The sequence below is a fragment of the Hippocampus bargibanti genome, linkage group LG20, assembly GCF_051943395.1.
Source record: "Hippocampus bargibanti isolate YZ-2025 linkage group LG20, ASM5194339v1, whole genome shotgun sequence".
NCBI lineage: Eukaryota > Metazoa > Chordata > Actinopteri > Syngnathiformes > Syngnathidae > Hippocampus > Hippocampus bargibanti.
This window is the reverse complement of record NC_142753.1, coordinates 1,495,233-1,519,187: the sequence shown is the minus strand read 5'-3', so window position 1 is coordinate 1,519,187 and position 23,955 is coordinate 1,495,233. Positions and strand designations below refer to the sequence as shown.

General features: G+C 51.5%; 1 protein-coding gene across 1 annotated transcript; it reads left to right on the top strand.

Moving 5' to 3' along the window:
• The first annotated feature begins 1,783 nt into the window (after nt 1-1,783).
• On the top strand, nt 1,784-21,362 carry LOC148882610 (collagen alpha-1(XIV) chain-like). Its single transcript, XM_089022997.1, has 45 exons — nt 1,784-2,061; nt 5,125-5,241; nt 5,315-5,458; nt 5,522-5,602; nt 7,226-7,384; nt 7,455-7,574; nt 7,645-7,809; nt 7,890-8,039; nt 8,105-8,274; nt 8,398-8,524; nt 8,590-8,735; nt 8,795-8,924; nt 9,013-9,152; nt 10,263-10,389; nt 10,449-10,597; nt 10,665-10,797; nt 11,515-11,654; nt 13,998-14,127; nt 14,379-14,501; nt 14,565-14,723; nt 14,792-14,908; nt 15,029-15,178; nt 15,241-15,348; nt 15,432-15,571; nt 15,637-15,760; nt 15,821-15,964; nt 16,034-16,198; nt 16,278-16,316; nt 16,385-16,523; nt 16,604-16,746; nt 16,826-16,935; nt 17,010-17,168; nt 17,243-17,320; nt 17,399-17,539; nt 17,608-17,703; nt 17,782-17,835; nt 18,255-18,308; nt 18,383-18,436; nt 18,522-18,593; nt 19,455-19,490; nt 19,563-19,629; nt 19,701-19,889; nt 19,952-20,029; nt 20,089-20,244; nt 20,386-21,362. The coding sequence occupies exons 1-45, from the start codon at nt 1,983-1,985 to the stop codon at nt 20,547-20,549; spliced, it is 5,466 nt and encodes a 1,821-aa protein (XP_088879123.1). The 5' UTR covers nt 1,784-1,982; the 3' UTR covers nt 20,550-21,362.
• Nucleotides 21,363-23,955: the final 2,593 nt, after the last annotated feature.

Here is a 23,955-nt window from a genome sequence, read left to right as displayed (position 1 = left end):
GTGAAGTGTTTGCGGTACAGTTACACGGACGTTTGCGCGGTTAGTCCGCCCCTGCCCGCGATCCTACGCGCGGCTAGCGGGTGGCGTCGCATGCACACGAAGCACAAAGAAACGCAGCCAGCGGCTGAAATGCAATAAAGTACACCATCAAATGTGCCAGCCGCCCCAGCGGGGGGGGTCGTTACTTTGTGGGGTTTGGGATTCGTCCCGTTCGGTTCTTGGGCCGACGTTTTCTCGGCATTTGGGTGGACCGCCTCGCGTCAACCAATCGACTCGTTTCGAGCGTTTGCCCGCTGGCCAGGTGTTTCTGATCGCATCGTCAATTTGTTCGGCTTCAGCGTCGTCAACTTGTTTGCTTGATATTTGTTCGCTGTTCTTCTGTGACAGGCTTTCCATCTGCAATGAAGCGTGAGCGTATGTTGTTCCGGCACACGCCAGCGAGCGAGCAAGATAGTAGTGATGTGTCGTTCGCCCACGAGCTGGATCTCTGAAGTGAACGAAGAGAACCGGCTCCTAAAAAGGGGCCGGAAATCGGAGCCGACCCCCCCCCCCCCCGTCGCTCTATTCCCCGCTCTTCGGCTTTCTGATTCTGATAACACCTTCTCAAAGAATAATGCCTTCATATATGACAAAGAGCGTGCTGGAGTCGAAGACCGTGCCAAAAAAAAAAACAGCTGTTTGTCTAACAACTTACTGCTGGAATCCTGAACCACAACATCCTACGTCAGTTAAATGCCACTTTATTGAAAATTTCAAAGTGGGGACATGTTTGCTGGATTGTTTTGAGTTCAACGAAAGACATTTCTGAGAATTTAGCAGAGGAGCTGGGGAGCTACTGCAGGACGCATGCACTGTTTTGGAGCCATTTGAGCAGGTCACTGGAGATCAGTGGAGACAGGTACATTGGACAAATGTTAGCACATTATTCTGTTGTTATTCAATTATCAATTTTACTAGTTGGTATTATCGCATTATTAATATAATGAGCAAATTAGTGACATCTGATCATCAGACCAGAGTAACCACTGGGAACGTGAAAGTTAGTGGATGCTCTCTGTGCACATATACGTAAATAAGGCCATACAAACAAAACATATTTGACATTGTGTATGTTTTTACATGAGTACTGTAATTTGTTTTTCATATACTTTTACATGATTTTTGGTAGTTAATGTAAGCAAAAAACAACAACTGAGGAGCCATTTGGGATCCAAAAGAGCCTGATCTTTTAAGTGAGCCGAGCCAAAAGAACCGGCTCTCTGAAAGGATCTCGAATTCCCATCACTATAAGATAGTTAATATATAGCCAACTAAATAGTGATGGAAATTCCGGCCCCTTTCAGAGAACTGGTTCTTTTGGCTCAGCTCACTAAAAATGTCCGGCTCTTACGGCTCCCAAATGCTTGTTTTTTATGTGCACAGAGAGCATCCACAAACTTTCACTTTCCCTGTGGTTACTCGGCCTGATGATCAGCTGTCACTAATTAGCTTTTCATATTAATAATACTATCATACCAACTAGTAAAAAATATCATCATTGAATAATAACCTCATAATGTGATAACATTTGCCCGCCTTCTCACTGCCACGTGTGTCTAATTCTCCCCTCCCTCCTCTACAACGGATATCGACCAATCACGTGCGGCTTTTACCGAAGACCGGGGGCGGGAAAAAAAATGTCGGCTCCCATTTCCGGCTCATTTTTCCGGCTCTTTTTCCTCTTTGTTCACTGCAGAGATCCGGCTCTAAGAACCTGCTCGTTCGCGAACGACACATGACGACAAGTTCAGAGGAGCGCCACGCGCGTAGCGGCTCGGGCGTCTTTCGGGGGTTCTGCGGAGCGGAAGTTTTAACGCACGCCTGTGCACGCGCGTCTCTGTCCGAGAAGCGCTATCGTCGCGCGCCCGCGTCGACCGACGACTAGTTTGACGCCGACTTGCTTTTTGGCTCCTTTTCTACCCGAAGTCAAGTGTCGCTCCGCCATGACGTCACGCCCCTGGATGGTCACTTTGGGCTTCCTGCTCTTGATCCGCGTACACGCGGCGCGCGCACAAAGACAAGGTTAGTGTCATTGCGTGGTGGGGTGGGGCGTGTCGGTGGCAACCCGTTTTGCTTCATCATTTTCACTGCCGAAAATATGTATGGGATAAAGCAAGTTTATAATAATAATAATAATCCATTTCATCTATAAGCGCCTTTCAAAACTGCCAGGGTCACGTTACAGTCACAGGATAAGCTTTTCTGTGGGTGAGTAGCGGCAGCCACACATGCTAGCGTTCACTCAACCCGGAAGTAGGTCAAATAGATAGAAAGCTAGCTAGCTATTGGATGCAGTAATAATAATACATTTCATTTGTAAGCATCATTCAAAACTTTCAGGGTCACTTTATAGTCACAGGACACCGTCCCTAATAGATAGCTACCTAGATAGCTAATAGATAGCAAATCGATGGTTAGGTAGCTAGCTAATAGATACAGTAATAATAATACATTTAATTTATAAGCACCTTTCAAAACTCTCAAGGTCACTTTATAGTCACAGGATACAGTCACTAATAGATATCTACCTAGCCAGCTCGATAGCTAAACGATAGCTAGCGAGCCCGCTAGACAGATAATAATAATAATAATACATTTCATTTCTAAGCACCATTCAAAACCCTCATGGTCACTTTCCACTCACAGGATAAGTTTTTCTTCTGTGGGTGAGCAGCGGCAGCCACACGCGCCAGCGTTCACTCAACCCGGAATAACTCAAATACAGTGAGCTTACGAACTTAATGGGTTCCCAGACAGAGTGTGTAAGCCAAAAAGTGTGTTTCACCCCAAAAAAATTCCCATAGGAAACCATTAAAATGGGAATAATCCGTTCCCGGGTTTCCATAAAATATACTTTTCAACTAAGTAAGCCGTAAAACTACACAAAATATACCATATTTTATGTATAATAAATGTGCTATTGTATTGTAATGAAAGAAATACACTGTACTATATAATAAAGTCACTTTATTTACATTTGTGATGGTCATTGATGGCTTGATGGAATGGCGTTGGAGGTCGAAGGTCATAGGGAATTGCTGTTTGGAAAGAGAGGCACATTCCATAAGGACTGTAATTAAAGAAATAAACTGTGCTATAAAATGAAGTTGTTTTATTTACCTTTATGATGGTCATTGATGGCTTGATAGAATGGTGTTGGAGGTCGAAGGTCAGAGGGAATTTCTGTTTGGAAAGAGAGGCACATTACATGAGGACTGTAATTAAAGAAATAAACTGTGCTGTAAAATAAAGTTTTATTTACCTTTTTGATGGTCGTTGATGGCTTATGGAAGGAGAGTCACCTTCCATAAGGACTTTCGATGAGAAGGTTTCTTCAGCCGTCATCTGTACAAAAGTGAAGGTTTCGGACAGACGTATTCCATAAGGACTGTTGGTAACTTAACCTCTGATGTGGCTTCTCTTCTTTGCTTCTTTGGAGACTCCTCATCATTTTTGCTGATTAAAAACCTTAATTGACACCTGTTGCTTTCTGACTTGTAAGGTCTTACGAAGCTGAGACATCGCATTATCGTTCATCATGTTGATGATTGTCTTCGCCACAGTCTTTTCTGGAGGGAACTCTTCAATAAAAGCCTGCACATCATTCCACTTTGCCAACATTGCCTTGATGAGCTCACTTGATGCTGCAGCCATCTCCTCCTCCTCGCCCTCAGATGTTCTCCAACCATCCGTTGCTGGCTTTAAAATCCTCAATAAGCGCCGAACTTCCAGGTTGGCGCATGGCGATATCGGCGTGAATTAGCCGTGCTTTCTCGCATAAAATAGCTTTACTCACGCTGTCGCCGGATAGCTGCTTTTCGTGAATCCAAATTAACAGAAGTTGTTCAACTTCTTCGATTGCCCGAGACCGTCGCTTTGAGAGCACGGAAACACCTTTTGAAACAGACACGCCTTTGATGGCTTCTCTGTTCCGGAGAATGGTAGCAACGGTTGACTTAGCATAGCCGTGCTCGGCCACTAAATCACACAAACGCACACCTCGTTCGTGTTTTTCAATTATTTCCTTCTTCTCAGCGACGGTGATTTTATTTTGTGTCTTCTTGGGCTGAACACGAGCCTGTGGTGGGTTTTTTTTTTCGGTCCCATCATAGTAAAATTATCAGCCAAAAGCTCCAAAGCGGCGATCGACGTGTGCATTCAATGAGAGGGGGTGAGGAAAGTAGCTCCGGCTGGAGCGCTGTTCGCTCGTGTGCTTCCGCCAAAGATCACTCCGCCAGATCCGAAGGTCGTGTGCTTTGGTCTTCTTCCGCCGAAGATTACTCCACCAGCCGTGGTGGGCGTGTATCATGAAAATAGTGCGTTTTTCATAAATGTTCGTAAGACGAAAAGTTTGTAAGATAAGGTGTTCGTAAGCTGAGGTCTCACTGTAGCTAGCTAGATATAGCCAGCTAGATAGCTAGCCAGTCAGATATCCAATAGATAGCTAGCAATAGAGGTAATCTAATAGATAGCTAATAGATAGGGAAGTAGTTAGCTTGCTAGCTAGCGAGACTGTCAGAAATAGTTTATTTTTATAGTGTGAAAGTTAAAGGACAACCGACATCAGTTTTTCGTTTCCTGACTGACATCAGAAAAACATTTTATAGCATCTAAAATACCCAAAACACGCAGTACGATATTTTTAGTCAAATGCAAAACACCAATAAAAATAACTTAGTGTCCAAAATCTGCAAAAAATTGAGCTGCGAATTGGGCATCAAAATTGAGCTGCGAATCAAACCAATGGCTTCAGATTCGGAGAATATGCTTTCTTGTTACACATCCAGTTATGAATATGATTCATATAGTTCTGAAGAGGAAAGCATACATGTTTGCAATCGATTAAAGAATTTATTCTGTGCCATTTTGACGCAACATTGGGGAAATGGATCACCCAAAAAGAGGCAGAAAATGGTGTCCAAGCTCCTGTGAGGAATTAATCAGCCCGTTTCCACAGGCTGATAAATTCCTTCCATGGAGCTTGGTCGCCCTCTTCTGGCCCCCCCTGCTTTAATTGGGGAGGGGGGTCACCCTCATTTGTTCATGACCCTGTGGGTGTTTGTCATCCCGTGCTTTTCACGTCAGTGTCTTCTCCGAGAAGGTTCCGGAGCAAAGTTCTGAGTCCCACCCAGCTTTTGGTGTCCTGGAAGGAGCCCAAAGGTCCGCTTGACGGATACGTGCTGGCCTACAGCGCGCTGCCCGGTAAAAGACGCCTGTTACTCGCCCGCACAAGGCAGCGTCCACGTGAATCTAAAGGCGGCGTTGGTGCAAACAGGCGGCGAGGAGACGGAGGTGAACGTGGCCAAAGAGGACGGCCAGCTTCTGATCGACACCTACGACGCCGGCAGAGACTACGCCTTCAAAGTGTTTGCCCTGCGGGGGGCGCTGAGGAGCAAACCGCTGCTGGCCGCCCACCAAGGTGAGGCGCCAAACGGCCAAGCCGGCTCGCCGGACGGACGCTAACGCCATTGATGTTTTTTAGCTGAGCGCTCGGGACAAGAAAGGCTTCAGTCCCAAAGCCCGGAAGATGGTGCCGCCACGCACGTGAACGCCATCGCCGAAGGTAAGCGAGGCCCCGGCGAGTGAGCGTCCAAACGGCAACGGGTCCGCCTTGACTCCTTGTTGGTGCTAGCCCGGCCGCTAGGCGTTGCCGCCCCCCACCCCTCAAATGCCTTCTCCCGCCGACTTGTCCTGACTTGCAGCTCGGCCCCGGTTGTCATGACAAAGGCGACGGGGGAAAGGCGAGAACATTCCGCAGTTTTCCGCAAGATCCGCAACGTGTCGCGTCACGCCGGACGTGTGCTGTCGTGATGGGAATTCCGGCTCTTTTCAGAGAGCCGCTCTTTTGGCTTGGCTCACTAAAAAGATCTGGCGCTTTTGGCTCGGCTCACTAAAAATACCCGGCTCTTTTGGCTCGGCTCACTAAAAATATCCGGCTCTTTTGGCCAGGCTCACTAAAAAGATGTGGCGCTTTTGGCTTGGCTCACTAAAAATATCCGGCTCTTTTGGCTCGGCTCACTAAAAAGATCCGACTCTTTTGGCTCGGCTCACTAAAAAGATCCGGCTCTTTCGGCTCCCAAATGGCTCCTCTTTTGTTGTTGTTGCTTAAATTAATTAATTACCAAAAATCATGTAAATTATGTGATAATCATATTACTCATGTAAAAAATACACCATATCAAATCTTTTTTTTTGTATGGCTTTATATATATGTGCACAGAGAGCATTCACTAACCTTCACTCTCTCTGTGGCTGTCACTAATTTGCTTTTCATATTAATAATGATATCATACAAACTAGTAAAAAGTTATGATAATTGAACAATAATAATAATAGCATAATGTGCTAACATTTGTCCACTGTACCTGTCTACACTGATCTCCAGTGACCTGCTCAAGCAGTGGCAGCCACACACACTATCGTTCACTCAACCGGGAATAACTCAAATAGTTCAAGTTAGCTAGCTAGCTAATAGATGACTAATAGATAACTAGTGAACTAGCTAGTTAGACAGCTAGTAGATAGTGAATAGATAGCAAATAGATAGCTAGCTAGGTAGCCAGCAACTGTGACCCCGTTCAACCGGGAATAACTCAAATAGATCACGTTAGCTGGCTAGCTAATAGATGACTAATAGATAGCTAGCTAGCTAGGTAGTTAGATAACGGTGACCCCGTTCAACCGGGAATAACTCAAATAGATCAAATTAGCTGGCTAGCTAATAGATGACTAATAGATAGCTAGCTAGCTAGGTAGTTAGATAACGGTGACCCCGTTCAACCGGGAATAACTCAAATAGATCAAATTAGCTAGCATTGTTAGCGTCAGGCTTGTTACAAGCTCGGTTGGCCTCGGTATGTCTTTCATTGTACTGTTTTTCTAACCCCTCCCCCTTCTCCTCACTGCTGGTTGTGTCTGTGATTGTCCCCTCCCTCCTCTACCACGGATCTTGACCAATGACGTGCGGCTTTAACCAAAGACTGGGGGCAGGGAATAGAGGGGAAAAAAGTCGGCTCCCATTTGCGGCTCATTTTTGGGAGCCGGCACTCTTCGTTCACTTCAGAGATCCATCTCTAAGAACCGGCTCGTTCGTGAACGACACATCACTCGCACGCTTAGACCAGCTCGCGGCAGGAATGGCAAGAAGCTGAACTTTGACCTGCCGCGGCTTTTTCCTTCCACTCAGGCGAGGAAAGGTTCACCTGCGCCACGACGACCGCCGCTGACGTGGTCCTCCTGGTGGACGGCTCGTGGAGCATCGGACGCAGCAACTTCCGCCTGGTCCGAAGCTTCCTGGAGAACCTGGTGCGGGCCTTTGCCGTGGAGGCGGACGGCACGCGCGTGGGTGAGTTTGCCGGGAGGCAAGGATGGAAGGAAGGAACCTTTGACGCGGTGCGCGTTTGGCGCCAACGCAGGATTGGTGCAGTTCAGCGGCGAGCCCAGGGTGGAGTGGCACCTGAGCAGTCACGTGACCAAAGCGGCCGTCGTGGAGGCTGTCAGAAACCTGCCCTACAAAGGTGGAAACACGCTAACGGGTACGCTAACGTCGCCCGTCACCCGTCTGCCCGTTGTCACGGTGATGACAGGAAGTTGTCCCCGGCGCAGGTCTGGCACTGACCTTTGTCCTGGAGAACAGCTTCAAGGCGGAATCCGGATCCAGGGCTCACGTCCCCAAGGTGGCCGTCCTGATCACGGACGGCAAGTCCCAGGATGACGTGGTGCCACCCGCCCAGACCTTGCGGGATGCCGGGATACGAGTCTTTGCCGTCGGTACGAGTCGGCGGGGGCGACCAGCACTTTCCTGCGAGGTGGCCTTGACGTCCTTCCTTCCTTCCTTCCTTGGCGGGCAGGCGTGAAGAACGCAGACGAGGACGAGCTGAAGGCCATCGCGTCGCCGCCGGCCGACGCGCACGTCTACAACGTGGCCGACTTTGACGTGATGAGCGACATCGTGGACGTTCTCACCAGGAGCGTCTGCCGCACGGTGGAGCAGCTGGCAGGTGCGAGCTTTCGGCGCGTAGTTGCACGTCGCCGTCGCGACTGAACGGCTTTGTTTGTTTTGCAGTCGGCGGCGGGGCAGACCCGCCGGCGGAAATCGCGGCGCCCCCACGCGACCTGGTGATCTCCGACATCACGGCTCGCAGTTTCCGCCTGACCTGGACGCCGCCGGCCGGCGAGGTGGAGCGCTACCGCGTGGTCTACTACCCGGCGAGCGGCGGCAAGCCGGAGGAGAAGGTAACTCCGGCGTCTCTCCAGGCACCGTCTTGCCGGCGGTGCGTTGCTGGGCGGCGCCTTGCCAGGCAACGTCTTGCCGGGCAGCGTCTTCCCGGGCGGCCCAGTGACACCTTGTACTCGCAGGTGGTTCCAGGACAGGAGCGCGGCGTGCTGCTGGAGCACCTTAGCTCACTGAGCGACTACCAGCTAGCCGTGTTCGCCGTCTACCGCCACGCCGCCAGCGAGGCGCTGAGGGGGAGTGCCAGCACGCGTACGTGAGCCCGTGCGCCGCCGCCCCGCAAACCCCACCCTAACCCGGGCCCCGTCGCCTCGCAGTGGCGCTGCCCGCCGTGGAGGGCCTGGACCTGTCGCAGCCCACCCACGACACCATGAGGGTCCGCTGGAGGGCCGCCCCCGCCGCCTCGGGCTACATGATCCTCTACGCGCCGCTCAGCCAGGGGGAGCCCGATGACGAGAAGGAGGTGATAAGGCCCGGGGGTCACCAGAGGTCACCGGGGATTGACGCCGATGTCACGCGCAGGTGAAGGTTGCGGCGGATGTGGAGGAGGCGGCGCTCGAGGGTCTGACGCCGTCCACGGAGTACACGGTGACGGTGTACGCCATGTACGGCGAAGAGGCCAGCGACCCCGTCACCGGCCAGCTCAGCACGCGTGAGTGGTCGCGCCGCTCGCTCTCCGCGCCTCGCCGCCATTTTGTCTCAACGCGTCGGGCTTCCCGGCTCTCCGTCGGCCCCGCCAGTGGCATTACTCCCGGCGACGAATCTGCGACTGACGGACGTGGGCCACAGCTCCGCCCGACTCAGCTGGGACTCCGCCTCCAGCAAGGCGACGGGCTACAGCGTCGTCTACGCCCGCAGCGACGGTGTCGAAAGTAACCAGGTGCCAAGCAAGAAAAGAAATCCAGTGATACCTCGATTTAAGAGCCCCTACGCTTACGAAGTTTTCGGTTTACCAACGTTAAACTTATGAACATTTAACTTTGGCGTACAAACTATTTTTCGGGATACGCACGGAGCGCCACAATGAGTGATGTGTCGTTCGCCAACGAGCCTGTTCTCAGAACAAGAAAATGGCAGCCGACTTGTTTTTGTCCTCTCTTCCCCGCCCCCAGTCTTCGGTTAAAGCCATGTGATTGGTCAAGAACGCAGCAGTGAGGGGGGTGGGGGGTTACGGAGACACAGAGCAGCACATTAAACATGATAGGCAGACGACAGAGAGAGAGAGAGTGAGAAAATGGATAGAAAACAGTGAAATTTGGACTCGTTTCCACTTTATTGATAGTTCAAAGGCAGGGTGTAGGCTGCAAGGTTAAAATATCCCATCAATCAGGCTCCACAAATAACCCGCACAAGCGATGTGTACACTTGATGCAAAAAGCTATCAACCCAGCTAAACAGAACGCAACTGACGAGGAACTAGGTCAAATGATCGCAGAGAAAGCACAGCAACTTCACTGGGATATCGTCAAGAGGCAACCTGGAAGTTTGTCATCCATTGATGATTTCAAGGCTAGCCACGGATGGTTTGAGAACTTTAAGCGTCGTACAGGGATTCATAGTGTCATTCGTCATGGTGAGGCAGCACGTTCTGACGAAAAAGCTGCCAAAGCTTACAAGGAATCATTCCTCAAGATGGCCACTCCATTCCGTCAAGCCATCAATGACCATCACACAGGTCAATAAAACGACTTTATTATACAGTACTGTGTATTGCTTTAATTACAATAACATCGCACATTTATTATACATAAAATAAGGTCTATCTTGTGTAGTTTTACGGCTTATTTAGTAGAAAAAATCACGTTTTATGGGGACCTGGGAACGGATTATTCTCATTTTAATGGTTTCCTATGGGAAATTACTTTTTGGGATACACACTTTTCACCTTACGCACTCTGTCTGGGAACCAATTAAGTCCATAAAGCCAAGGTATCAGTGTGGAAAGTTCTGCCGTCAGCCGACCGTTGATGGAGGAGGCCTTTGCGCGTAGGTGGAGGTGGGCCGGGAGACCTCCCGCTTGCTGAAGAACCTGAGCCCCCTGACCGAGTACACGGTGGGCGTGGTCGCCACCTACGACCTCGGGCGAGCGCGGCCGGCCACGCAAAGCTTCTCCACGGGTGAGCCAGGACCAAGACGGCGCCCAGTCGGCCTCCGCTCACAGGCGTTCTGCGCGCAGGGAGCGTTCCGGAACCGGCGGACGTGAGGAGCCGCGACGCCTCCGCCGGCGGCTTCGGGGTGTCGTGGCGGAGCCCCGCTGACGACGTGGCGCTCTACCGCCTCGGGTGGACGCCCGTAGACGGCGCCGACGACGGCGACAGCGGAGAGGTTGGTGTCCGCGGCTGCGGTCAAAGGCGAGTGTTGGAATCTCGACGTTGCGCGTGTGCGGCGGCAGATGCGACTGGACGCGGACATCAACACCTACGCGCTGACGGGACTCCGCCCCTCCACCGAATACCGGGTCCTCCTGAGCGCCATCTACGGGAACGAGGTGGAGAGCGACCCGGTCACGCTGCTGCAATCCACCGGTACAAACGCACGTGGCCGCGACACGCACGCAGTCCCACGTGCGCATTCGGGCCTTGACTTTTTTGCTTTTGTTTTTAATAATCATAATCATAATAATCATAATAATCATAATACATTTCAGTGATAAGCACCTTTCAAAACTCTCAAGGTCACTTTACAGTCACAAGATACGTTTTCTTCTGTGGGTGAGCAGCGGCAGCCACACGCGCAAGCGTTCACTCAACTCAGAAGTAACTCAAATAGATAGCAAGCTAGCTAGCGAATAGATAGCTAATAGCTAGCGAATAGATAGCTATTACCTAGCGAATAGATCGCTGTTAGCTAGCGAACAGATAGCTAATACCTAGCGAATAGGTAGCTAATACCTAGTGAATAGATAGCTATTAGCTAGCGAATAGATCGCTGTTAGCTAGCGAACAGATAGCTAATACCTAGCGAATAGGTAGCTAATACCTAGTGAATAGATAGCTATTAGCTAGCGAATAGATAGCTAATACATCGTGAATAGATTGCTAATACTTAGCAAATAGATAGCTAATAGATAGCTAGCCATATAGCTAATAGATACAGTAGCTAGCTAAATAGCTAGATAGCTCATAGATTTTTAAGACGTTTTGAGGTGACCGTCCTGTTTTTCTTTGCCCCCCCCCTTCCCCTTCGGACATGTGACACACCTTTCTTTGCTATCTCTTTTGTCGTTTGTGTTGTCAATGCAGCAGCCCGCGGCGGCGTGTCGGGCATGACCGTGGATGAACAAGCCCCCTTCAGCATGCGGGTGTCATGGCAACACGCCGATGCCCACAACGTCCGCCATTACCGCCTGAGCTACGGCAGCGCGGACGGCAACCAGGAGACGGTAAGAAGATGTGGTAAAAAGGAGCACCGGTCTGCCCCGTGTGATAGATAGAAATAGATAGAAAGCTAGCTAGCTAGCTATTAAATAATAATAATAATAATAATAATAATAATCATCATCATCATCATAATCATAATACATTTCACTTCTTTTTGTGAAATTTCTTTCGCTGTGGGTGAGCAGCGGCAGCCACACGCGCCAGCGTTCACACAACCCGAAAGTAACTCAGATGGATAGAAAGCTAGCTAGTAATAATAATAATAATAATAATAATAAATTTCATTTACAAGCGCTCTTCAAAGCTCTTTACATTCATCATGGTGACAAAATGATGGCAAAATAATCATCATAACTAAAAAAAAATGTATTTCAAATTAAAGTTTCTGATATTAGCTACCCTTTAGCAGAGTTAGCGCATCTTTTTTCACATAACTTTGAGGGATGTCTCATTTGTATTTGCTTAAAAAAAAGAAGTATATACTTCCAAGAAGGGTTTTGAATGCAAAAAAAAAATGTTTTGTTAAAATATTTACAATTGAGATGCTGGACTTTTGAGGGTTGGGGCAGTGTCTGAAACTCATGACAAAAAGTCAGCGTACACCAGGGCAGACAACTCTGAAAAGTTGCCTGCCTGCCCCATTTTTCACAACTTAAAACACAATAAGACGACTAAAAACAACCATTGTTGCAAAGTATGAAGGATTTTTTTAGGATGTACTGTACCGACAGTGATGTGTCATTTGCGAACGAGCCGGTTCTTAGAGCTGTATATCTGTAGTGAACGAAGAGAGCCGACTCCTAACAAGGAGTCGTAAATGGGAGCCGACTTTTTTTGTCCTCTATACCCCACCCCCAGTCTTTGGTTAAAGCTGCACGTGATTGGTCGATATCTGTGGTAGAGGAGGGAGGGGAGAATGACAGACACGCAGCAGTGAGGAGAAGGGGGGAGGGTAGACAGGGGGACAAATGTCATCACGTTATGCTGTTGTTATTATTATTCTTCAATTGTGATATTTTTTACTAGTTGGTATGATAACATTATTAATATGAAAATCAAATTAGTGACAGCTGATCATCAGACCAGAGGAACCATAGGGAAAGTGAAAGTTAGTGGATGCTCTCTGTGCACATATAAATCAAGCCCTGTAAATACAAATAATTGATCTAGTGTATTTTTTTTTAAATGAGGAGTTTGTTTTTCACATACGTTTACATCATTTTTGGTAGTTAATTAATTTAAGCAACAAAAAAAAATGAGGAGCCATTTGGGAGCAAATAGTGAGCCGCGTCAAAAGAACCGGCTCGCTGAAAAGAGCTGGAATTCCCATCACTAGTACCTACCACAAATGCTCCCTTGCTTAATTGATGGTAAATATCCCTTGCTGATGATTTTCCTCCAGTTGTCGTTTGTCCATACACTGTTGGTCATGTTGCACAATTCAATGTTTACGTTGCGTCGTCTGCTACAAGCCACGTGAACTCCTCTTTCCACGACGATGCTTTTAATAATAATAATAATACGTTTAATTTCGAGCACTTTTCAAAAAAAGTCACTTCAGAGTGACGGGATAATGTACGTTTACGTTTAGTAGCGTCATAAGGTTTGTTAGCTTCTTTCTTCTGGGGCTGAGGTTCTGTGCGTCTACTTTGGAAAATGATATGCAAATGCACGACCTTTATAACGCTAGTCAAAGTCCGGAAGCACGATGCAGGCTTCTGATTGGCTGCCGTGTCGAGTATGCAAATTGCCAAACGAACCAGTTTGTTTCCTTCCTTCAGAGATGGGTATTCGGTGAAATTTTAAACCGGATCCTTTCCAAAAGGGTTCGTACAGCCAACGACCACACACGACATCACCATCGTACTAAAAGGCGAAGACTTTCATTCGTCAAAACCCAAAATGAAAGGCGTAAGCTTACAAAACAATGATGGCACTCGCTGACAACTGTTGTGTTTACTTTGCTTTCTGCCTACCGGAAGTTGCCGGCCGATCACGTGATCATAAGAAATGACGTCACGCTGGCATGGGAGACGCTCGGAAAAGTCTGGAAGCAGGCTTCTGATTGGCCGTCGTGCTGAGTATGCAAATTGACAAACAAACCGAAATTTCCAAAATGAACGAAGATTTCAAAATCGGAACAATTTATTCCGATTTTGAAATCTTCGTTCAAACGTTTGATTTGAAAACAAAAAAACCCGAAAAGTTGTCAGCCACCCAGGCGGAGACGTTTTGTACGCCTGATGGAAAAGTTGCACGCCCCGGGCATCCGGGCAGACGTTATTTCAGACACCGGTTGGGGGGCCGGCGCGGGAGCTGACGTCTTGTTTGTTTTGCCGTGTCAGAGGACACTTCCGTCCACGCAGAGCAGTTTGGTTTTACAACCACTGTTGGCCGACACCCAGTACAAAATGGCCGTCACGCCCGTCTATCTGGATGGAGAAGGAGCGACGGTCACGGCCACTGGACGCACGCGTATGTTGGTTGCCACGCCGACGACTTGGGGGGGAGAATGACGCCGCTGATTGTCCTTAGCGGCCTGTAATCCAGACCGCGCCCTTTCCCTCACCCCCCCCCCCCCGTTGCCTTCTGACCTGTCTCTCTCATTTCCCTCCATTTTCTTTCTGCCGCCCCTCTCTCTCTCTCTCTTTCCCTTGGGCTTTGTCTTTCTTTCTGGGTCTCACTCTGTTTGCCGGTCGCATGGTCTTTTTGCGCCCGTCTCCCAGTTCGGCCGCTGCCTGCCAGGAATCTGCGCGTTTCCGAGGAATGGTACAACCGCTTCCGGATCAGCTGGGACCTTCCGGGTTCTCCCGCGACGGGCTTCCGCGTGGTGTACCAGCCGCTCTCGGGTGAGTGGGTCCGGCAGACGCCGGCACCGGTGAGACGGTCCTCTCAGTAAGGTGCCCCCGCAGGCCCCGCGGGCCCGGGACCCGCCCTGGAGACCTTTGTGGGCCCGGACGTCAGCACCATGATGATCGTCGGCCTGGCGAGCGGCGCCGAGTACGGCGTCAAGGTTCTGCCGTCTTACCGCGGCGGATCGGGCGAGCCTCTGTCGGGCCGGGCCGGCACGCGTGAGTCTCCGTTCCGCCGTCGACGTTCCGCTCCCCAAGATGATTGACGCCTGCCGCCACCTCCGCAGTCCCATTGGTCGTGACGGAGCTAGCGGCGCGCCCGCGGGGGACGGACGCCATGTGCGCTCAATGGCGGCCGCAGAGACACGCCGGCGCCTACAGAGTCGTCATCGAGACACCCGGCGGTGAGTCACTGACGCCTTTGATTTCCCGGGGGCCACCGGGTCGCGGGGTGGGGCGTTTTGCGTCCGGTGCTGAAGCGGTGTAGGCATGGCAGTGGCGAGTCACCTCCCACCCGTCGGCAGGCGCTCACGTGGAGGAAGCCAAGCTGGGCGCAGGATCCAGCCGCCACTGTTTCGGCAACTTGAGTCCTGGCGCGCCGCACACGATCAGCGTTTACGCCCAACTGCAAGATGGAACCGAAGGCCCGGCCGTGTCCGCCACCCATGAAACGGGTGAGTACTGGTTGACCCGCGGTGAGGCGGCTCCACCCGGAACACCGCCACTCCTTGTCCAGGAACCGTCCCGGCACTGACGAGCGCCGCCCCGCCGACCGCCGCCGCCCCGCCGACCGCCGCGCCGACGAACGCCGCCCCGCTGCCCACGGTTCCCCCTGCCAAAGAAGGTAAGCAACCTCCCCAAAAAGACAAAAATGCGGTGACTGACCGGTGCGATGTTGCTGCCCATCTCTGGCGCGCACACACAAAGTCTGCAAGGCAGCCAAGGCCGACCTGGCATTCTTGGTGGATGGCTCCTGGAGTATCGGCGACGACAACTTCCTGAAGATCATCGGGTTCTTGTCCAGTACCGCCGGGGCGCTCGACCGGATCGGACCCGGCGGCACTCAGGTAGGCTTGCCGGGAACGCCAGTGGCTCGGGTCCAGGTGGCGAGTCCCCGTGTCGTGTGCCGCAGGTCGCCATTGCTCAGTTCAGCGACGACGCCCGCACCGAATTCGCCTTGGACGCCTACGCCGACAAAGAGCACCTCCTGGACGCCATCAAGAAGATCTCCTACAAGGGAGGGAACACCAAGACAGGCAAGCCGCCGTCGGGTCTCGGGACCGGGCCGCCCGCAGTCACGCGCTCCGTCGCCTTAGGCCTCGCCATCCGCCACGCCAAGGACAACATCTTCACAGCGGAGGGCGGAGTCAGGAGGGGGGTGCCCAAGGTCCTGGTGGTCCTCACCGATGGCCGATCGCAGGACGACGTGGCCGCCGTCTCCGAGGAGATGCGGATGGAAGGTCGGGCAAGGTCCCGCCCGCCTGCCCGTCGGCCTGCACCGCAACCTAAACCCTGCGGCGTCCCGGCAGGCTTCATCGTATTCGCCATCGGCTTCGCCGACGCAGACTACGGGGAATTGGTGAGCATCGCCAGTCGTCCCAGCGACCGCCACGTCTTTTTTGTGGACGACCTGGACGCCTTCAAGAAGATCGAAGAGAAGCTGGTGACCTTTGTGTGCGAAGCCGCCACGGCCAGTGAGTGAGCGGCGGCGGCGGTCGTCCGGGAAAGCCCCGCCCACTTTTTGCCTTACACGCCTTTTGCTCCCGTCCGCAGCCTGTCCTTCAGTCGCCATGACCGGCGGCCCCGCTCCCGGTAAGCCTTTTAACCGGCGGCTGCTGACCACGCCACCGCCGCTGACCACGCCCCTGCCGCTCGCTTAGGCTTCCGCATGATGGAGCTTTTCGGGCTGCTAGCCGAACGCTACAGCAGCCTGCCCGGCGTTTCCCTGGTCCCCGGGACCTTTAACGCCTTTCCCTGCTTCCGCCTGCACGCCGACGCTCTACTGGCTCAGCCAACCAGGTTGTCCTTCATCTATTGGGGGGGCGGGGCAAACGCAGGTCATGCTCAGCTCAGCACGCTTGGCCTCCTCCCGCCTTCAGGTTCCTCCACCCTGAAGGCCTTCCGTCAGACTACACCATCACGCTGCTGTTCCGCCTGCTGCCCGGAACCCCACAGGAACCTTTTGCGCTCTGGGAGATCTTGGACGGGGACGGCGACCCGCTGGTGGGCCTCATCTTGGACAGTGAGTCTGGAACCTCGTCCTGCACAATGTCCGGCGGAGCTCGCCGTCCTTCACCCGTGTGTGTCCATTTGCGGCGCAGATGGAGGAAAGACCTTGACGTTCTTTAACAACGACTACAGAGGACACTTTCAGACCGTCACCTTCGAGGGTCCGGATGTCCAGAAACTTTTCCACGGGAGCTTTCACAAGGTTAGGGCCGCGCCGCAATCCCGTCGCGGCGGAAGCAGAGAAGACGTGTCCACCGAAAGACGTCCTCTGCGCAGCTCCACATTGTGATCGGCAAGACCAGCGCCAGCGTACTGGTGGACTGCCAGGCCGTGTCCACCAAGGCCATCGAGGCGGCAGGGAACATCAGCGTGACCGGGACGGAGGTTCTGGGCCGGATGGTGCGCTCCAGGGGCAAGAAGGACAACTCGGCACCAGTGAGACGCCAGGCGACATGGCGGCCGGCTTTTTCTCCGGTTTGGGGCGCCCACTAACTGTCGCCCTGTTGCAGTTTGAGCTCCAGATGTTCGACATTGTATGCAGCACCTCGTGGGCCTCCAGAGACCTGTGCTGCGAACTTCCCGCTTTGGTTAGTCCTCTGTACACTTCCAACCGGGGCCGCGCGCTAAGCCATATGACTCCCCGCCCCCCTCTATCTTCGCCAAAGCGCAACGAGGCCCGGTGTCCCGCCATGCCCAAGGCCTGCACCTGCACCCAGGACAGCAAAGGCCCCGCGGGGCCAGTCGGGCCACCTGGTGGACCGGGAATCCGAGGAGCCCGTGGCGATCGCGGAGCGCCCGGTCCGGTGGTGAGCGCCGAGCCCAATGGAGACGGGTGGCCATTTTCAGCAGCACCTGATGTCCGGCTTTTCCCCAGGGGCCGGCCGGAGCGGTCGGTGAGCCCGGAGTACCAGGACCCCAAGGGGCCCCGGGACCGCTGGGGCCCAGTGGTCGCTCCATCAGGGGTGCCCCGGTAAGACCTCCGGCTCAGGAAAAATTCCCTCGTGTGTATTTGTGTTTGTGTGTAGCTTACGCATGTGTTTATGTGCAGGGTGCTCCGGGCGAGCGAGGACAGAAAGGAGAATCGGGTCAACAAGGTCTGCAGGTAACTGCTAACAACGTTAGCAACAAAGCACATCTTAACACAGGGGTCGGGAACCTTTTTGACCAAGAGAGCCATACAAGCAAACCTGTTCTGGCTCAAGAGCCATCTACGGTTCAAGAGCCATCCGCGGCTCAAGAGCCATCCGCGGCTCAAGAGCCATCCGCGGCTCAGGAGCCATCCGCGGCTCAGGAGCCATCCGCGGCTCAGGAGCCATCCGCGGCTCAGGAGCCATCCGCGGCTCAGGAGCCATCCGCGGCTCAGGAGCCATCCGCGGCTCAGGAGCCATCCGCGGCTCGAGAGCCATCCGCGGCTCGAGAGCCATCCGCGGCTCGAGAGCCATCTGCGGCTCAAGAGCCATCTGTCTTAATGCGTGCTTGTGATTTGAGTGACAAGAGGAGAGGGTGTGACCTGTTTTACAGGGCGTGGCTGGCCGAGCGGGCGCTCCCGGCAGAGAAGGCCTCGCCGGGCCCAGAGTGAGTCCCCTCGCATTCTCTCTCGTGAGCGCATGGTGGCGACTCAGCGCCATTGTTGTCGTTGTCGTCCACAGGGGCTATCGGGCAAAGACGGCCCCCCCGGCCAAGCGGGCCCCTCCGGAAGCATCGTAAGCTGTTTGGGTTCACGCTAAATTGTACTGCGAAGGCACCAACGTTGAACCTTTTTACCATTTTTTTTTTTCTCATCTGCAGGGGGGTCCGGGAGCCCCGGGAGCCCCTGGTAACACGGGACCCTCAGGAAAACAGGGCGACCCCGGCCCGCCGGTGAGTCCGACCGCAAGAAATTCTCCGAAGTGAACGAAGAGAGCAGGCTCCGAACAAGGAGCTGGAAATGGGAGCCGACTTTTTTTGTCCTATATTCCCCGCCCCCAGTCTTCGGTTAACGCCGCACGTGATTGGTCAAGATCCGTGGTAGAGGCGGAAGAGGAGAATTACAGACACAAGTAGGAGTGAGGAGAAGGGGGTGTAGACAGGTGGACAAATTACGCTGTTATTATTATTCAATTATTATTTTTTACTAGTTGGTATGATAGCAATATTAATATGAAAAGCAAATTAGTGACAGCTGATCATTAGCTAGCTAGCTTTCTATCCATTTGAGTTACTTCGTGGTTATTGAAGGCCTAGCTAGCTATCTGTTAGCTATCTATTATCTAGCTAGCTTTCTATCTATTTGCGTTACTTCCAGGTTGAGTGAACGCTGGCGCGTGTGGCTGCCGCTGCTCACCCACAGAAAAACTCCTCCTCTGACTGTAAAGTGTCCTTGAGAGTTTTGAGAGGCGCTGAGAAATGAAGTGGATTATTATTATTAGCTATCTAGCAAGCCGGCTGGCTATCTGTTAGCTATCTATCCAACTAGCTAGTTATCTATTAGCTAGCTCGCTGGTTAGCTGGCTATCTAATCGCTAGCTGGCTGGCTTTCTATCTATTTGAGTTACTTCCGGGTTGAGTGAACGCTGGTGCGTGTAGCTACCGATGCTCACCCACAGAAAAGCTTATCCTGTAAAGTGACCTTGAGAGTTTTGAAAAGTGCTTATAAATGAAATGGATTATTATTATCAGCAAGCCCTGCAGATGGGGGCGGGGCTTCCCCGCTCTCATTGTTTCCCTTCTTTTCGGTTGCAGGGTCCAGCGGGATCCAAGGGCGACAGAGGTGAACGGGTATGGCATCTTTTTTTCCCAACCACCGCCATTTTGGGCCGCTCAAGTGACTTTGCGCTTTGGCATTTTCAGGGCGACCTGCAGTCCGCCGCCACAGTCCAGACCATCGCGAGGCAGGTGTGCGAGCAGCTCATCCAGAGTGAGTTCGGCGGCGTGAGAAAAGGGCCCGCGGACGCCTGCCGATGCCCGCTTCTCCCGTACTGCCTGCAGGTCACATGGCCCAGTTCAACGCCATCCTGAACCAGGCGCCCAGCTCGTCCGTGACCATCCGTGCCGTCCCGGGACCTCCCGGAGAGCCCGGTCGAAATGGATCCCCGGGGCCGCAAGGGGAGCAGGGCCCCTCCGGAAGGCCCGGTTTCCCTGGACAAAACGGCCTGAATGGCCAACCTGGAGATCAAGGTGCGGACGGACCGGCAAACCCCAACTGGAAGCTTGCCTACTAACGCGTCTACGGCGCGCAGGTCCGGCGGGCGAGAGAGGAGAAAAGGGGTCCGCCGGCGTGGGCGTTCAAGGCCCCAGAGGACCGCCGGGACCTCCCGGTAAGCCCCTCGCCGTCGTCGTCGTCCTCGCGTGCTCACGTGGTGCCGTCTCACGGCAGGTCCTCCGGGCCAAGGCAGACAGGGCGGCCAGGGTCCGACCGGGAGACCCGGGAACCCAGGGGCCCCGGGACGTCCGGGGGTTCCCGGCCCAGTGGGCTCCGCCGGGCCTCCCGGCTACTGTGACCAGAACTCCTGCGTGGGATACAACGTCGGAGGTACGGCGTAAAGGGCGCCCGCCGGGCGTAGTTTTAGGCGCTTAACCCGATTGAGACCTGGTTCAAGTGATGTCGGGTCCGGGTCGCGCCGCTCCATCGACTGACGGGCCGAGTTGAGTTTTGGCGTTGCTGTTCTTGCAGTCCAACTGCCGTCCAACATCTTCCCCAACTATGGCGAGGCGGAGGAGGAAGACCCGTACCGCTACTACCAGCCCGACTACCCGCCGCCGCGGCCCGTCCAGGATGGGGACCTCGATCCGGACGGCCCGGGACTGGAGCTGAGCCACCAGGATGAGAATAGATAGCTCGCTAGGCCTTCACTCAACCCGGAGGTAACTCAAATAGATAGCTAGCTAGCTAATACATAGCTAACAGATAGCTAGCTAGGCCTTAACTCACTCCTGGAAGTAACTCAAATAGATAGAAAGCTAGCTAGCTAATAGATAGCGAGCTAATAGATAGCTAACAGATAGCAAGCTAGGCCTTCACTCAACCCAGAAGTAACTCAAATAGATGGAAAGCTAGCTAACAGATAGCTAGCTAGGCCTTCACTCAACCCGGAAGTAACTCAAATAGAAAGCTATCTAGCTAGCTAATAGATAGCTAACAGATAGCAAGCTAGGCCTTCACTCAACCCAGAAGTAACTCAAATAGATGGAAAGCTAGCTAGCTAATAGATAGCTAACAGATAGCTAGCTAGGCCTTCACTCAACCCGGAAGTAACTCAAATAGAAAGCTATCTAGCTAGCTAATAGATAGCTAACAGATAGCAAGCTAGGCCTTCACTCAACCCGGAAGTAACGCTAATCGATATAAAGCTGATACATAGCTGGCAGATAGCTAGCGAGGCCATCACTCAACCCAGAAGGAACTCAGATAAACAGCTAGCTAGCTAATATATCGTTAGCTAGCTATATAGCTAATAGTTAGCTATCCAACTAGCTAGCTAGATACCTATCTACCTAGCTAGCTTTAAAAAAATTAACACTTTGGGCTACTACAGTGGATATGGTAACATGTTACAGGTTATCATGGGCCCTTTGATTGAGCAAAAGTAATTTATTTGGACCACTTCCTGTCTACTTTGTCAACACAATAAAACATTTATTTGAACCACTTCCTGTCGACTTTGTCAACACAATAAAACATTTATTTGGACCACTTCCTGTGCGAGTAGCCACTCCCCTCCCTGAGTTTCGAGCCAATTGGATGTTTGCAGCGACACGCGAGACTCCTAGACGGCAGGCGGACGCCACACCGCCAGGTAAGAAACAAGACGGACACTTGGGCGATTCGGTTCGGTTTGGTTCGGCCGGTCTCTCGTTCGCTCGACGACGGAGCCCAAAGTTTCCGGAGGGGGGCGAGAGTTGCCGCCTTTCCTCGACTCGGGGTAGGGGCCTGGTAACTTTCCCAAGTGAAAGCGCATCACGAATGTTAGCCGTTAGCCGGCTAGCTTTTGGACGAACAGGAGGCTAACAGACCCGCGTCGGTTCTGCTCGCGTTTTTTGGGCCGAGCTTGCGGGCTCGCTCGAGTGCTTGTCGACCTCCGCCGCCGCCCCGGAAGTCAGCGTGTGACGACGCGAAGCTAACATCCGACGGCGGGGTCATCCGAGGTAACTTGATTGCGAGTGTGGACGTGTGCTACATTTTGTCATATTGTGAGCGATTTGTGTGTGTGTGTGTGTGTGTGTGTGTGTGTGTGTGTGTGTGTGTGTGTGTGTGTGTGTGTGTGTGTGTGTGTGTGTGTGTGTGTGTGTGTGTGTGTGTGTGTGTGTGTGCGCGCGCGCGCGCGCGTGCGTGTGTGTGTATACTTTTTGTTTGTGTCCGAGTAAATCTTTGTGCTCTCCGGTGGCTGTCATTTTGAGGATTCGAGCTCGAGAGCTGGGTATGTTGTGTGAATTTGTATTAATTGATTTGAAATAATACAGTAAAGTCTCGTTATATCGATATTCAAGGGAGTCCGAAAAAATATCGATATAACCGGGACTATCGATATATCCGACCCTGTTTGCATGTAATTTTCTCCGCGCGTGCATAGAAATAGTATCGATATAACCGGGACTATCGATATATCCGATATCGATATAACGAGACTTTACTGTAATATTAATACATTTCATTTATAAGCGCCTTTCCAAACTCTCAAGGTCACTTTACAGTCACAGGATATTTTTTTGTGGGTGAGCAGCGGTAGCCACACACGCCATCTTCACTCAACCCGGAAGTCAATAGACAGGAAGCTTGCTTGCCAGCTAGTAGATAGCTAATAGATAGCCAACAACCCGGAATAACTCAAATAGAGAGAAAAGCTGGCAAATAATAATAATAATCATCATCATCATTATCATCATCATAACAATCATCATCATAGCAATAATAAGAAGCGATTTTCATAAAACAACTAAATCCTTCATTAAACCGGTTTGGTGGGGTGAGGTTCAATTTGGATCATTCATACAATAGCCTGCAAAGAGGACATGAAGGTAGCTGGTGTGAGAGAAGAGGATGCACAAAACCGGGATAGATGGAGGACATTGATTCGCTGTGGCGACCCCTACAGGGAAAAGCCGAAAGGAAAAGAAGAAGATACAATAGCCTGCTTAGGCAACATAGGATTAGTAATACTGATGAGGTGATACCAGTCGAGGTGGGGCAATCAGGCCAGTCGTTAGTCTGAACGACAGGAACTATCAGTGGAGCAGCTGCAGGGAGTAGTCCTCTGCTCCCCCCAAACCTGAGAGCAGGGACCTATCATAGCAGAGTCCGGCACCGCCATGTCTGGACAGTAGGGATATATATATATATATATATATATATATATATATATATATATATATATATATATATATCAGTGGTGGGCCGTCAGGGCCAGCAAGGCCTTCTCTGCTGGTCTAACATAATCAGACATCATTATCATAATTATAATGAAAGTCAATTTCATTAAAAAAGTATTTTTTCTAAATATATATATATAAAATTATTCTACATACTGTTTTCTTGATGTTATACAGTAAAGTCTCGTTATATCGATATCGGATATATCGATAGTCCCGGTTATATCGATACTATTTCTATGCACGCACAGAGAAAATTACATGCAAACAGGGTCGGATATATCGATAGTCCCGGTTATATCGATATTTTTTCGGACTCCCTTGAATATCGATATAACGAGACTCTACTGTATATATATATATATATATCAGTGGTGGGCCGTCAGGGCCAGCAAGGCCTTCTCTGCTGGCCTAACATAATCAGGCATCATTATCATAATTATAATAAAAGTCAATTTCATTTAAAAAGTATTTTTTCTAAATATATATATAATTATTCTACATACTGTTTTCTTGATGTTATATCCATTTGGTCATGCTCCTTTCAGTGTTGTAGTTTTAGGTCAGAGTTTTTAATCCAATCAGAATTCAGCTAGCTTGTGTCGCCAGGCTGTATGAAATCTGACCGACGCCTTCAGAATCAACAGTGAGGGCGTCTGTGCGCTGTACATGAACGGGCACATGTAGTTGATATACAGTTGCGATAGCCAATCAGATCACGAGTTGGCACAGTAGGGCCAGCTAGAGGGCCTCGCGTTGAACATGACGTACGCGTCCTGTGATTGGATACTCACTTTACCTCAGTCCGGAAACTTTAGCAGAAAAACCAAGTATATCTACTCTCTTTTTAAGCCACAATGGCTGAAGGACAGGACAA